This window comes from Falco punctatus (assembly GCF_963210335.1).
Source record: "Falco punctatus genome assembly, chromosome: 19".
NCBI classification, from domain to species: Eukaryota; Metazoa; Chordata; class Aves; order Falconiformes; family Falconidae; genus Falco; species Falco punctatus.
The window spans coordinates 6,543,140-6,558,329 of record NC_137599.1 but is presented as its reverse complement, the minus strand read 5'-3'; the positions used below and the strand labels follow the sequence as shown (position 1 = coordinate 6,558,329).

Below are 15,190 nucleotides of genomic sequence, written 5' to 3'. Positions count from 1 at the left end.
CTACTACATTTGGGACTGTGGCATTTATTGAAGGCTGCTTATACAATCTCATCCATCACATCCTCCTCACAGTCCAGGTTCCCTAAATAAGAAGTGTTGATGTAACAGAGAATTCTGCCCACCTCCAACTGCCTGAGCCACAGAGCACCAAGTCATCCCTTCTTTGTCCCAGGTGCCACCTGCAATAGGCTGACTGCCACTTTTACTGACCTTGGTGAAAGAACCAAGGCTGCACAACAGGGCAGGTGGCAGCAAAGAGGTCAAGTGTGCAGCGGCAGGGGAAGAGGTGCAGATGTTCCATTTCCAGCATATATGCGAGAAGTATTTCCTGCAGGGGAAGTATCTTCTCTGTACCTGAAATCCATCTACTACAAAAGTGAAATCTCTGCAGTTTTCACCCCCAGCCTCAATGCACTCGTGACCTGTGCCTCCAGCCATCAGTGCTATCTGTTCACACAGGCTCAGCAGAGCCACTGCCCTAACAGCTGAGATGTCCTCTTACTCTCAGCTGACACCCGCAAAAAAAGACTGGCTTGACTGAGTGAGCCCTGAGCATCCCTGTTCTGTAGTCCAGGACCTGCAAGTCTGTTGACCCTGGCTCAGCCAGCCTAAAGGCACTGAAGCATTGCTGTGATACCTGATTGATACAGCACTCTAGCGGTCAGGGAGTCACCTGGGCTACTCATTCATCCCAGGAGTGAACAGGTGAAAATTCTGCTCCTGTTGCTCAAACTGCCTGGAAAGGGGCAATTCTCAAACTTAGCTTAATGGTCAGTGAAGCTACTGCTCTGACCATACATGGGAGGAATGCAGGTTTGCTGTCAAGAGTGTTCAGTTTTATTTGATTAAGAATTCAAAATGGGTTGAATTTTAATTTCCTCTGCTTTTACCAATGAGGAAATTGCAAAGATTCTTTTGGTAAGGGCTGATCTAGTAAGTAGAGGTGACCAGGCTAGCTATGGCTGCAGAGCCAGGTTCACTGTGGCAACTGGAGGAGCACAGACTGTCCAGAGGGCAGATAGGTGATGTTGCGGGACCGCGAGAGCTGGTATGCGATGTCTTCAGCTGCCTCAAGCTTGCGCAGCTCAATAAGACCATCGCCTGCAGTGGCCAGTGAATTGGCAATCAGCTCTGCTGCTTTTGAGTCTCCCTCAGCAGAGATGACAGCTGCTTTCTTCTGCTGCTCAGCCTGAAAGTAAGCAGATGAAAAGGGGAATAACCAACAGAGAAAACAACCAAAAGAGAAGGAAGATGCTGTTGTCATGTTTAAAATATAAATTCCCACTTCGCCACCCTACTGTTGTTTTCCCCAGTACAAGAGCTACAACAGAAGGTGATTTTAATTTAAAGCTGTATCCTGTTAAGACTGTTTTTCTGCCTACTGTGGAAAAAAGGCTGAAAAATTATCTTGAAATTGCCTTAGTCTTAACCTCATGAAACATTAACCCACCTAAAGGCACTGCTAGTGAAAAATTGTCTATGAAAGATTTGAGAACTTCACCAGTGGAGTTAAAAACAAATAAACACTTCTACTGTTTAATCATCCTGGCTGATTACATGCATCTTTCTACATCCACTAGATTAATTTTGGGTGTAGTTGCAGGTTCTTGCAATCTCAACAGGCATGTTTCTCAGCTGTACCAAGGTGCTTCAACATGAAACTGTGTCTGTGGATGCTGACCAAGATCCCGGGTTGGTCAGAGATTATGTGGCCTGGGGCATGCAGTCAGTAACACTCCTATGACAGAGCCCCCCACGCCCATGATATCAAACACCATGCAAAACTTTGTCCACCCTCTAAAATTCACAAACAGCAGGATCCCTTCAGCTGCAAGTCTCCACCTTGAACCCCACTTCTAACTGACACTTCCTCCTGAGGGCTGTTTCCTACCTCCTCCATGCGGACATTTCTGTTTAGCACTCCAGTAAGACTGAGACACATTATTAAAAGAAAAAAAAACCAACATCAACTTTATGCTTTATCTATCCAACCGTCATGTGCCAGAGCCAAGAACCGTATCAACATTATGACCCTAAGCAACTTAAGCATTCAGCTGCCTGGTTTCATGGGCAGGTGAGAGATGTTCACTGCAAGCTAGAGTGGGAAAGGAGATACCAGGAACCATTTCCATGTTTCTCAGGACAAGGTACCTTTTCCACAATGAATCTGGCTCTTTCTGCTTCTTGCTGGGCCACTTGCTTCATCTCCACCGCCTCTGTGAACTCCTTGCCAAAGGTCAGATGGGTCTGCAGAGCACAAATCAAGCTAAGTCCACAATGCTGACAATTTACAGTGCTGTGACCCACACAAGCCCCAAGGGGGAGGCAGCCTGCCTGTATCAGTGAAAGTGGAATGGAGATGGAAAGCCAGTATTCCTAAAAGAACAGAAATTAAGACAAGCAGACCTCCCCATCCAGTTTTGAAGTCTCAAGGGATACACAAGTGTAGCTCCAATCCAGCATACCAGTAACACCAGAGACACACCATGCTCCCCCTGCCACCAGCTCCTGCTGCATCACCTGGCAGGGGCAGCCCACTCACTCAGTGCTCCCCTCCCAAAGCAGGGAAGCCTGTTCTTTGCCAAGCCTTCCTACACCTTGTATGTTCCAGTATGCACTGGTGCACTCAAGACTGGGCTGTTTGGACAGTTGCAGGCTCCTGGGATGGGACAGGGGAAAGATGAATTTCCTTCAGTAGCATGCTCAGGAGAACACCAGAAACAGTCGTAACTCACATTTTGCAGAAATACGGTCACCTTCCTGCAGAAACTTCCTATATGGCCCTTTGCTCTAAGCAGGCTTTCGAGGGAAGTCCCAGAAGAGAGAGGGAGAGGTGCACGCACACGCCAGATTACAACACATTTAATTTATAAAGCTTATAGGGAGATAGGAGAGGAGAGCTCCCTCCTTGATTAGTCTTTTAGAAGACACAGCCAGGAGAAAACCTAGTACTTTGCAGAAAAAGGATGCTATCAAAAGCAGCTATTTTCACTACCTCCTCACGCCTAGCACTTTCTCCCTGTGTCTCAGGGTACCCATGGAACAGCTGCCTTCTCTAAAGTGATGTGCAGCCTGATCCATCACCCACAGAAGCACTTTTCATTTTAACTGTAAAAGCCCTGCAACAGTGAAGTCTGTTGAAAGGCCAGCACAGCAGAGCCTTCAAGGGCTTACTCAAGGTCACAGAAGGCCAGTGACAAAACCAGAGGTACTGACATGACCAGTAACCACTACATCCCATGCAACTGCAGACAAACATTGTCCACATGTCCAAACTTCCAGCTCACTCGTCTCTGGCCACCTACCAATTCTCTTCTCCACTGCTCTTATTTGGGCACACTCCAAAGAGAAAAATGGAAAGAGGAAAACTCTTACCAAGGACACATCATCCAGAATGAGCCCGAAGGTTGCTGCTCTCTCCGTGAGGTCTTCGCTCACTTGTCTTGAGACCAGCTCTCTCTGAGTGATCAATTCTCCAGCATCAAAGCGAGCCTGAAATCAGGATGGAGAACAGTGAGAAAAAAGCTCCCAGAAGTGATGGATGCTCCATTCCCTGCCCATCTTTGCACCTGTGAGCCCCAGAGCTCTCCCAAAGCTAGCAAACACCAAGCTGCCCAGGCATTTGAAGTAAGAGAAAGACTGAATGTCTGGGAATTTAAGTGTAAGCTGAAGGGGAGGTTGTCCAGTTGAGCACTTAATGTAAAAGCTGGACTAAAACTGGTTAGTCATTCTTTGGCAGTTCCCTGGGTATGCTTCCAAAACCAGAGATCTTCTGTAAGCTGAAATCTAAGATTATGTGAGAAGTAAAAAGCCCAGTCTCCTGCCCGAGACTCCCAGCCTGAAGAGCAGAGCTAACAGCTGAGAGCAGGTAACAAATAAACCTCTTGTCATCCAGAGATCATCCAACATGAATCAAGTCAGCCCAAGCAGTCAGGAATGACCAAGAAACAAAAAAGCTACGATTAGCTTTTCTGGATGTCTGATGAGAGCCTGGGGGTTGGAAAGAGAAGCCTTATTCTGAAGCACAACATATTCCACACGCTGGTGGGTCCCTCACTGCTAAAAAGAGGAAAGATGACTGGCAGAGCCCAGCAGCTCTTATACTGTCCTTACCACAACAGATTTAAGGATTTCAGTTGTGATTGAGGGCAGGACACGCTCATCATAGTCCTCTCCAATACTGGTGAAAATCCGTGGTAACTGGGCAGTCACTGGTCTAAACAGGATACGCAATGTGATGTTCACATTCTGTAGATCTGTTCAAAGAAAGCCATGAGTTTAGTAGCAAACCACAGGGGCAGGAGATTTCCTGAAGCTGTCCTCTCTAGGGCAACTAAATGAGAAAGAATAAACATTCAGACTTCTTTTTCCCAGAAAAAACAAATTATTTTTACTATGCCTTTCACCTTGGCATCTAAATCCTCCTTACAGATAAGATTTCAGCTTCAGTTTGTTAGTGACCTAGGGAATTACTTGCCCTACTGTAAAGGCAGAGACTTTATGTTTAAAAGGATTTTTTACAGGACCAAAGGTAGGATCTTTTAATCTATTCTGTAACTAAAAAAACAGATCAAATCATTCCTGACTCTGTGCCAAACTGGACTTGGGACACATGGGATTTCAACGCCCAGAAGAAAAAAAAAATCATCAGAGCATCTGGTTTTCTTATGGTTGCCAGGTCCAAACACTCACCTTTGCTGCCAGTGATCACGGGAATGTTACGGGGGCGAGAGCGGCAGTCAAAAATGATGGGTTTCTGTACCCAGGGGATGAGGAAGTGGGTACCTTCTCCCACCACTGTATCCTGGACCCCACGGAATCGGTCAAAGATGACAGCTCTGTGGCCCGCATCAACTAGAGAAGAAAAGAGCACATCAAACACTGTTTCACTATCTGTTGAATCTACACACCACCAAAACCTTCTCAATGGAAGCAGTCTGTTAAGGATGGTTAAAGCCTTTTGCTACAGGAGACCAGTGAAATTAGTTAGAATATCTGGAGCAACAGGGCAAAGAGAAGATGTAGCCATCACTCCTGGCCCTCCACCTGCTCACAGTGGCAGCAGCTAATTAACAGCTTTCTAGAGAAAGAACCTCACAATCCTCTTGCTCATGCAAGGCACAAGGTATACAAGGTATAGAACAGCCCAGCAAGGCTTCACATCTATCTTCCCCCAATGTCATAAGCAATAAAAGCACAGAGTAGCCAAGTTACTAACAAAAAAAATTTTAAAAAAAGATATGAACTGAAGTGGTCAGCTCTTCCACTCACCATTGTAAAGAGCAGAATTGACAACTCCACCTGCGACAGCCAAGCCCAGGCCAAGCTTCCCAAGGCTTTCAAACACCTTCGCAGCCATTTCACACGTCCAGTTCCAGCCCCTTTAAAACGTCCCTCCTGCAAAAACCCACCAGCTCATTAAAACCCTATGAAGTAAGAAGTCCGGGAAGTCCTGCGTGCAGATGCCTACAGGCCAAGGATTACCCCCCCTCTCCGAAAACCCCACCCTGCAGTGGCTGCACCCCACCAGCAGCCCTGCCTCTCCCCTCAACAGCTGCCTCAGCCCGCAGGCCTCCTCCCTGGGCTCGGCGCCCCAGACCCCGCAGCACCCCGCGTACGTGGGCGCCCCCACCCACGAGCACCCCGCAGGCTCATGCCGCCTGCCCCAACCCGCCCCTCGATCACAGCTCGCCCCATCCTTTCTGCACCGCCGCGGCTCCCCGCTTCGGGCCCTCCGCACCCCGAACCCGCTCCGGCCACCTCCCACTGCCCTGATTCCCCCCCGTCAGGCCGCCCTCTTCCCACTCCCTCCTAGGCCTCTCGCCCCTTGCACAGGCAACCCCAGGCCCCGCTCGCCCGCAGGCCGCGGCTCGGGCACCGGGCCCGACACCTACCGGGCCCCACCGCACCCTCCTGCCCCGTTCCCCTCGCGAGCGCCCCTGACCTCCACATGAATCCCCAGGCACCGGCCCCAGTGCGCCTGAGCGCTGCACCAAGACGCCCACTGCTCATTGGCCCGCGTCTCCCCGCGGCACTCTGGGACACGTAGTTCTATACGGCGCTGCCCCTTGCCCGGCGGCCTATAACTCCCGGCGTACCCCGCGGAGGCCGGGGCGCTGAACAAGGCCGTTTTCCATTGGCTGCAGCTTCTTCTGCGCGCAGGGCCTCCTGGGAGCTGTAGGCCTAGCGGAAGGAAGCCACGTGGGCGCTGCACTGGGGCGCCCGGGGCCGTACAGGGGCTTGCGGGGACCGGAGATGCTTCACGGACAGCCAGGACGAGTGGGCCAGCGTGTGCTCGCTCCTCGCTTGTCACGAGGCAAAGCGGGCCTGGACCTGACCTTTCCCGGTAGTGCCCAGGCAGCGGGGCGGCAGGTCCCGGCGGTGCAGCGGCGTAGAAAGGGGCTTTGATGAAGCGGTATCAATGCTGAGGAAGGACCCCTGGCGTCTGGCCGCATCCTGCCTACTTGTGACACTGCCCCCGGACCAGGCAGTCACCCGCCAGACTCCTCGTCCCCCTTGGCATGAGAAGCCAGACAGCCCCCTAGGGCCGTCCCCGTCCAGCTGCAGACAAAGGCCGTTATTCCCTCGCCGTGAGCCTCTCCTTTGGCTCAGCAACCCCATGAACAGGAGGGCTGGTGCCGCTAGAGGGAAGTAGCACCCTCCTATACGCTCCAGGAATCCCGCTAAAAAAGGGGCGACTGACGGACAACAATAAACCCTCTGCCCAGAGAGACCCCAGAGGAGTCGCCTTTCCCCGAGGCAGCCCCTCCTGTTCCTGCCGAGGGACCCTCCCTGATGCATTCTCCCTCTGATGTGACACCACTGGGCACTTCATTACTCCCCCAGGCCACGACCTCCTGATAGCATCTCAGGGTGAAAGTGGTGCTGAACCCCATCCTTCAGGGCCCAGCAGACCCCAGGAGCCACCATGGAGTGTCCCGTCCCCTCTGGGAGCTCAGAGGGTCTCTACTCCCTACTCTGCTCCCTGTGGGGAAACTGAGGCATGGAGCTGCTCAGCAACCCAGCAACGGAGGTTCTGGTGCTGCAGCCTGCTGGCTGCCTGCACTGCCCTTTGAGTGGGGAGATGTACAGGGCCCCTAAAAGTGGGGGCAGATCCCAGCTGAGCTTATGTCCCTGATCCCCAGCTCTTGTCTGTGTGCCCCTCCATTCCCATGCACGCAGCCCTGAGTGGCCGTGCTGGAGCAACTCCTGCCTGGGAAAGTCACCTCCTCCTAGGTCCCCTGGCACAGCTATGCAACAGATGTGTCCTGTCCTGTGTCTAGCAATGCTCCTTTCAAGGCCACAAAAGCTCTTGTGCTTTGGCAACACCAGGAAGCAGATGCCAAAGAGGACCAGGACAAGGTGAAGGTGTTCAGCAGCAGTTGAACCTGCTGGGGAACATCCCTGAAGCCCAGCTGAAATGGGGGTGCCCCAGAAAGCCATGGCCAAACCCTAAAAGCTGCCCTGAGCCAGGACCTGGCCCTCCTTGTGATCACTGTTCCCAAAACCCTGAGTCACTGCAAACTGATTTGGGGGCCAGATCCTAGTAAGCTCCAGCTGCTGCAAGCAGGAAGTGTAAAGTCAAATTTTGGGTGCTCCTGTGCCTGCCCTCGGTTACGTGCCTCCCCACAGGGATAAACCCAGGGAGAATCCACCTCCAGCCCAGCCAGCAGGATCAGCCCCCATAGCCCAATGCCATCCCAGTGGATCCTCCACCAGCCGCTGGGCTTTCCCCCAAGGATGACTTTGCCCCAGGAGGTTTCTGTCTACTTGCATCTAATCCAATAATAACATCCTAATTGGTGACAAAGCCATGGCTATAAACACCAATAGATTTATTCCTTTTTGACATGAAATTCACACAGGGCACAATTCAATCATTAAAGTTGGAATTTATGGAGCCAGGGGATGGAGCTTTACACCCCCCTGCCCAGCATTGCCCTGCGCTTTGCATTTTGTAGCAGCCGTCATGGGCGCATTTGCTGCTGGGTTCATGCAGCCCCCTTCCATTTCTCTTGCTGTGTAAAATGAGTGTTTCCCATTCATGCAAAAAAATGAACAAGGCTCATGGCAATGGGGATTTTTGGTCTAGGGCCCAGGTTTTGATATGGGAGCCCCAGGAGCCACCAGGCTGGAGGTGGTGACACATGTATGGCAAAACTAGAGAAAAATGGGTCCTATGTGGGGGAAATACATGGCAGATGATTCAGCTGGGGCTGATGCCAGCTATATGGGCTGACATGCTACTTGATAGTGTGGGGGGACCCAGTGTGTGTCCCTGCCACCCACCAAGACTATCCCCAGCTTTGTGGGCTGAGGGATGCAGCACAAAGCCTTGATGGCTGGTGACTTGTTGGGTTTGAGATGGAGGCAAGGGGCTGAGCAGCCCTGAAGCAGCCAGAAGCATCCTATGCCCTAGGAAATGTGGCCGTGGAGGTACACCTCAAAACAGCACTGGGCTGAGACCCCACTGCTGGGTGATGGCAGCGAGCTGCACCCCTCGCTTGAGTCTTTTAGTGAGGCTGCTGCCATCCGCTGTGTTTCAGGGGACATTCCTCCACTGGGAAAAGAAATGGCAGCTTCAAGAAGTGGCTCATTGTCCTCAGGCAGTGCAGCCAGGGCTGGGCAGACTGGCCCAGCTCCGGCCACTGCAGCGCAGGAACAAAAAGACTCCTCTTCTCTAGCTGTCCGCAAGCGGCCGTCGCTGGCCAGCACCACTCCTGAAAAATTTATGGCATGAAGTTTGCAAACTGTGGAGAATCCAAGCACTCAGCGGCCAGTGACCCCAGGAACGCAGGGCCATGAAAGCAGGCATCGATTTGCAGGGACACAGTGGCAGATCCACCCAAGCAGAGAATGGCTTTTGGCAGAAATGAGATTTTTCCAACCCAAACCATGGGTTTAGCTCACATACAATAGGATGGGGCTGATGCTGCTGTCCCGTTCCCACCCACTCAGCCCTGCACAGGGGTCCCAGCACGAGCCCTGGCAGCTCCAGTCCCGCACCCGGCATGTAACCCAGTTAGTCTCAATAAGCATTTAAATTAAATTATTTAAACTACATTAAACCCCTTCGAGGACACAGTTCAGAGTGGAAACAGCCTTAATGTGATTTCAGCTGACTTCTCTGCCACGATTTGCAAATCAGAGAAATCGAATTAAGGCCGTTTTCTTTCTGAACTCTGTCCACACAGACCTGTAATGCAGTTTAATTAATCTGCTTTAGAATTGAGCTTGTCTGTCACTCAGGCAATTTCACCTGACACGCCAGAGAGGAACACAGCCCCCACCGAGGCAGGGGGCTGGGACCTTTGGGCAGGCATGGGGCTAGGCCATAGGTTTGGGGATGGAAAGTCCTGGAGGGTTTAGAGAAAACCAGGATTACCCCTAATCCCATCAGGGAATAATCTGGGGTCAAGCTCTGTGCAGCAGTGAGCTGCACCACCCATGCTGGGCTCCCCAGCACCCAGTGAGATGGAACCGGAGCATCCCAGCTCTCTGCTGCCTGGGGTCCCAGAAGCAGGGCGGGCGCCGGGGCCAGGGTTTCTCATCTCTCCTCGATGGTTATCACCACTTAACAAAATTTCCTCCTTGGTGTAAGCGAGCAGCCAGTTGAAACCGGCTGCATTAAGCCCCACACTGCTCCCAGGAAGGCTGCAATGGCTGGTAATTGCCAGCCAGCAGTCCCAAGGAAGCTGGGACTAGGCCAGGGAAGACCTCAGCCCCCCAAAACCCACAGCACCTTTCCCTTCCCTGCATCCCCCAGCTGCTCCCCATCCCCTTCCTATGGCTTGCACCAAATTTGCAAAATAAATGGGCTGCTCTCGTCTCTGGCACCAAAACACAACCCTGGGGGGATTTGGGTCTCCCCTGGAGCACAGGGGTACCTCACATGCTGTGAAGGGAGTCTCTCCCACCCTCCCTTCACTTCCAACCCATGTTTTCTCTGCAAAGGTAAAATGGCATGTCCATAAAGGAGCTCCAATTAAAAGGGAGTTAATGACTTAATGAATCATAACAAAATCTGCTTGCATTAGCACATGAACTGCTGACCCTCTGTCATTGTGTCTACTAGCTTTTTAATTGCATACCTTTTTATTTCCTTCCCAGCAAATTGGCTTCTCAAGTGTGTTGCGGGGGAGGAGCAAGCAAGGCTCTGGATGGACCAGGGTGGAGCGGGGAGGGGGCAGGTAAAGCCCAGCCTGGAAGGGGTGAGCCTCATGCACCCCATCCTGCACCAGCACTGACCTGAAGCTTGAGCCCCAGCACACCAACAAACCATGCTGTTAGCCCTTGCTCCTTTCCTCTGATGTGATGAGGTTTTGTGGTGCTGCAAAAAATTAGGACCTTAATTAAATTAAGGCTTAAAATCAATTATCTGGGGTGCTAGGAGCTGTACAAACCCCCAAAGGAGTTTTGCATGCTGCTGCAGCACCTTCATCAGCCCCCACCCACCTTATAGCTCCCCAGAGCAGCCAGGAGGGCTAAGGGGGCTGGACTCACCTCCTCATTAACTGCTCATTAATTCACCATCACATGATGAAGAGCAGCTCCAGGAGAGGCTTCCCCCTTCCCACAGTCTGGGTGCGCCCACCCAGGGATCCACACCACTGCTGTATCCCGAGCCATGAGAGCATCCTCTAATGAGCACCTTCTCACTCCCAGCTTTGCGGGGGAAAAGGGGATCCTGCAGACACCAGAACAGCATCCAGCCCACCCTGGCTGACAATTGCCCCCTCCCCTTTCTGGCATGGTTCATCACTTCCCTTGCTTGTTCTTGGTTTCCCCAACACCAGCCCACTGCACCCACCTGAAGGCAGCGCTGGCCACGCGTGCTGCCAGGGCCAGGCGATCAATGGCTCTGTGCTGCTGTTGACGTAGGATTTATGGCTGGCTGCACCCACCCCTGCTCCCCTTCACCCAGGGGCTCTAAAAGCATTTTCATCTGAGCTGGTACATTACAGGAACCACTGGAAGAATCTGGCCCCTCTCTGGTACAGCAGCACGGGAGGGCAAAGCCATGGCATGGCCCCTAGGGGGATTCACCCCAGGCTGGCGGAGGCTGGGGGCGAGGGAAGCCCTGGGACCCCTGTGAGGCTGGTGGGAGCTGCTTTTTTGGTGGGCACAGTGTTCCTGTGCTGCTGCTGCTGCTGCGTGCATCTTGGCTCGTTTGCAGGGAAAAAAAATGAGCAAAATGGACAGTTTTGGGGGTCACGTGGCCAGGATTCAGTGGGGGTCTCTGCTGCTGGGGTGCTTAGAGGGAGGAAAAGCCTTCCTGGTGGTTTTTGCACAGCTGGGAGCAAGGTGGGGGTCAAGTCTGGGGGGACACAGTTGAAGCATCCCATCGGTGCCTGACCGACGTGGCCCCGTCCTGCCAGCCCCACTGCTGTTCCTGACATGGGGCTACCCAGACTCGAGCTGAAATCCTCCCAGCGGGATGGCCTGGGCTCAGCACCTGCTGCATCCCTCAGTGGAAGGAATCGTGCTCTCTCCTTCTCCAGCCCATCCGCCCCTGGGACAACAGCACTTCAGACTTGCCTCATCACCAGCAGCTGCCTGCATGGCTGTGCCCCACAGTCCTTCCACTCTCAGGGTGACCTCGATGCCCCCTATCCCACTGGGAACAGCCAGGCTGAGCATCCCAGACCCACCAGCCCAGCGGCTGTTTCCAGGGAAACTTTGAGGAGGTCAGGTAGAGGTCTGGGATGTTTTAGTCTTACTGCAATGTCCTTAATTGCTCGTTTATTTAGTGTAATTAGTCCCAGGTGCTTGCTCTTGTCTGTGTGACCCCAGCGGATGCTTCTCCAGCCTGGCCCAGCTATTCTGAGCTGCCAGATCGATCACCTCCTGGTGAAGGTTGTCAAGTCCCCTCTCACTGCTGAGCCAGGCTGCGGTGATGTGTGTGCATGTCCACGTCCCTCACCCATGATCTTGTCCTTGGCACGGTCCTCCTGTTCCTGCCAAGGTCAGCTCATCCCCAGCATCCCTGTGCCTGTGCAGGAGGGATGGGCTGGGGCTGATGCCGTGCTGCAGCCTCCCAGGATGTGCACCTGGTGAGTGCAGTCCCCCAGAGAAGCAGTAGCAGCCAGAGCACCCTCACCCCAACCAATACTGTGCTGAGCACCCAGGGACAGACCAAGCTGAGTCATCAGCTGGATGGATAATGCTGGGTGCAGGAGCCATCCCTGGAGCAGCTCCTTGGGAAAAAAGCCTCCCCCCACTTTCTACCATCTTGGAGGAGGCAGGAATGTTGTTGGAGCTGGTGGCTGCTGGGGGGAAACAATCCAGCGCTTTGTGGAAGCTGCGGTGAAAAGAAACCACCCCAAAACGCTGGTGAGGTCAGGCAGCCCCAGGCTGCCTTTTGTCCTGCAGGCAGAGTGCTGGGAGGGACGGGACAGACTGCAGGGCCCCTTCACTGTGAGTCAGGGCAGAAACCACCAGTGCTGGCAGCAAGAGCCAAGCAGGAGGCTTGCGGGCGTCGGGGGGCATGGGTTCACAGGCATTGGGGGGTTATGCAGCCCCTGCTCTTTGCCCACCAACACAACCTGTCACAATGCTGGCTTTAGCAGCCTGGCCAGGCAGCCCATGGAAGGGTTTGGCAGCCACCCGGTCGGTGGGCTGAGTGCCTCATCACCTCCAGCCCTTCCCTTTAACTCCTCCGGCTTCTAAAAGGCTGGGGCTTTCTCTGCCAAATCCATCTCCATTGCTCCCCAGGTATTACTTCCCCCATGGCTCTCTCCCAGCATTTTCATTCCCTGGAACTGTTAACAACCAGGAGCTCTCTGAGATTAAACCTCTTTGCTGCCTATTTCTCCCTACACCCAAATTTCAGTGCACTTTAATTGTCTGCCAATTGATTCCCTAAATTCCCCACTGACACACATAATGTTTAATTCCTGGATATTGGGAAGGAGGCAGCTTGGGGGCCATACAAATCTGTCCTTAACTCAGCTGCACTCAGACATATCGCAGAGTATTAGGGAAAAGATGCTGAGAAAGCCAGTTCTTTGTGGGCTGGGGGCTGGCCAGGGCAGAGGAGAGGTCTGCTGGGGCAGCCCCCAGGGCTCAGTCCAGCCACTGGGCTCCCAGATCCTGCAGCAAAGTTCATGTTGACTGAAAGCTGCTACTGAAAACATCCCCAAAGCCAAGAGGGCAAAGGCATGGCCCTGATCCTGCTCCATAGGGCATTTGCTGAGTCTGGATGGCCTTGGAGGGCTCCAGAGGAGGCATCCCCCCAGCTCCAGTTCCCCACTTCCCTTGATGCTCTCATCCATGGGATAACTCCTTGCTGTCCCCAAATCCAGCCATGCGGGGTGAGGCCACATCCTGCTCCGTCCTCCCCTTCGCAAAGGGCAGAGCTGCCAAGCCACCACAGGCAAGGCAGGAGGTGCCCCCGGCCACCCCGGCATCCCTGCCCCACACACTCTGGGCAAATCTCAACGGCAGCAGCAAACAGAATTAACAAGTCCAACCACGAAATGGAGATGAAAAAACACTTCAGCTAATGGCTGCCCGTGAAAGAGGCTTTGAAGTTTATTGAAGTCAGACCTTTGAGGGTTGTGTGTCCCGGGGAGAGAGCAGGGGAGGTCGGCCCTGGGGAAAGCCTGGATTCATGCGCTCCTCCAGACACTCTGGCTGGACATCACATCCCCGCCGGGGTCAGCCCTTGCTACCACAGCATGGGGATGTCGTGACTCTGGGGACCCAGCCACATCCTGAACCTTCACCACCAGAGAGGTGACGCACGGCCCCCAGTGCCGCATTGCTGCAGGGTAGGGGCGGGGGGCACAGCACCGGGTTGGGGTGGGTGCTCTGGACAGGGAGAGGACCACAGCTTGGGTCACTGCTGTGCAACCTGCAGCAGAGGCACTTCAGGGGGCAGCTCCCCCAGACCCTGGCCAGGGGAGGGGGCAGGAGTGGGCCACGCACCTTCACAGACAAAACTGCTCAGCCGTGAGGGAGAGCAGGCACTGGGAGCTCTGGTCCCAGCTGAGGTGTATTGCCCAGCTCTGCATTAGGGGATAGGGCTCAGTTTGCTGCTAATCGGGCATGCAGGCAGGCTGGTGGCAGAGCCAACAATGGGACTGGGGGCAGCCTGGGGAATGCAGAGCCCTCACCTTGCAAACCCAGATCCATGGGACCAAGCAGCTTCTCCCAGCACCAGCCATTGCTTTGCAGGGGCGGAAGCAAAAGATGAAGTCTCTTTTTCCTGCTGGGATGAAGGAGGAATGGTCCATGAAGGTGCTACAGCATGGGGAAACACCCATTCCGGTCCCAAGCAGCCTGCATGAAACTGGAACACAGTTGCAACTACCAGCTCTTCCCCACCTCCCCTTCAGCAAAAGGGAAATCCTTAAATCATTTAATTCAATTAAGCCTTGTGATCACTGCCAGTTAAATAGATGGATCACAAGGACCTCTGCTCTCCCCTGTCCTGAAGCTGAACCTTCATTAAACCATTTCCCCAGGTCTGGCAGGAGGGAGGCTGAGGCTGCAGGAGATGGGGCTGGGGGGGATGTTGAATGCCCAGAAAGGTGGGTCTGGGGGGCCAGATCCTGCCGGGAGGGTCAGGTGCTGGGCAGCATAAGGGGGTCATTAGTGTCTTGGCATCAGCTGGGACCTGTAGCAGGATGGACCTGAGCCAGGTGCAAGCAGACCCTGGGGGGGGACGACAACAACGACGACGACGACCTTCCCACACCCACCCACCCCCCGCCCCAGCTCTTTCCCAGCCCGTTGCTTGCAGGGACGTGCCTTGGGAGCAGCAGGGTCTCACAAACACTGCTGTGTCTGGGCCATCCACCTGCTGTGTGTGGGTTTGGGTGAGGAGAGACCAAAGCCGAGTCCCTTCCCCCTGCTCAAATCGCCTTCACACCTCCAGGAGCAGCTGCTCTGGGAGCTGATCTGTCCCGGGAACACTGGTGGCTGTCAAAGCAGAGTGATGCTCCTAGCCTCTTTATATAGGCAGTAAAAAGGTTTAAACAAAAGCTGCTAAATAAATAATAAAAGCCAAAAAAGACTGGAGGGAATTTTTGGCCTGATAGGAATGGCTTGCCCTGTCCCCCCAGCTTCACCCAGACCTCCCTGCTGGGGGGTACTTCCCCAGGTGACGACTTGGAAGCCTGTGCTGCACCAGATTTGCCCCCCAGGGCTTTAAATGGAGGTTTTATGAGGGCTAATAAATATCGGG

General features: G+C 53.6%; 1 protein-coding gene across 2 annotated transcripts; it reads right to left on the bottom strand.

Moving 5' to 3' along the window:
* Positions 1-8: 8 nt before the first annotated feature.
* Positions 9-6,086, bottom strand: PHB1 (prohibitin 1). Of its 2 annotated transcripts, none has more exons than XM_080369679.1 (7): positions 5,945-6,086; positions 5,272-5,397; positions 4,693-4,854; positions 4,114-4,256; positions 3,376-3,492; positions 2,152-2,247; positions 9-1,189 (listed from the first exon to the last, which is right to left on the bottom strand). In XM_080369679.1, exons 2-7 carry the CDS (start codon positions 5,357-5,359, stop codon positions 977-979), a joined length of 819 nt encoding a protein of 272 aa, XP_080225805.1. In that variant the 5' UTR covers positions 5,360-5,397; positions 5,945-6,086; the 3' UTR covers positions 9-976. The 2 variants fall into 2 exon arrangements, with proteins under 2 accessions (XP_080225805.1, XP_080225806.1); XM_080369680.1 differs by lacking the exon at positions 5,945-6,086 and adding an exon at positions 5,895-5,915.
* Between the last annotated feature and the right edge of the window lie 9,104 nt (positions 6,087-15,190).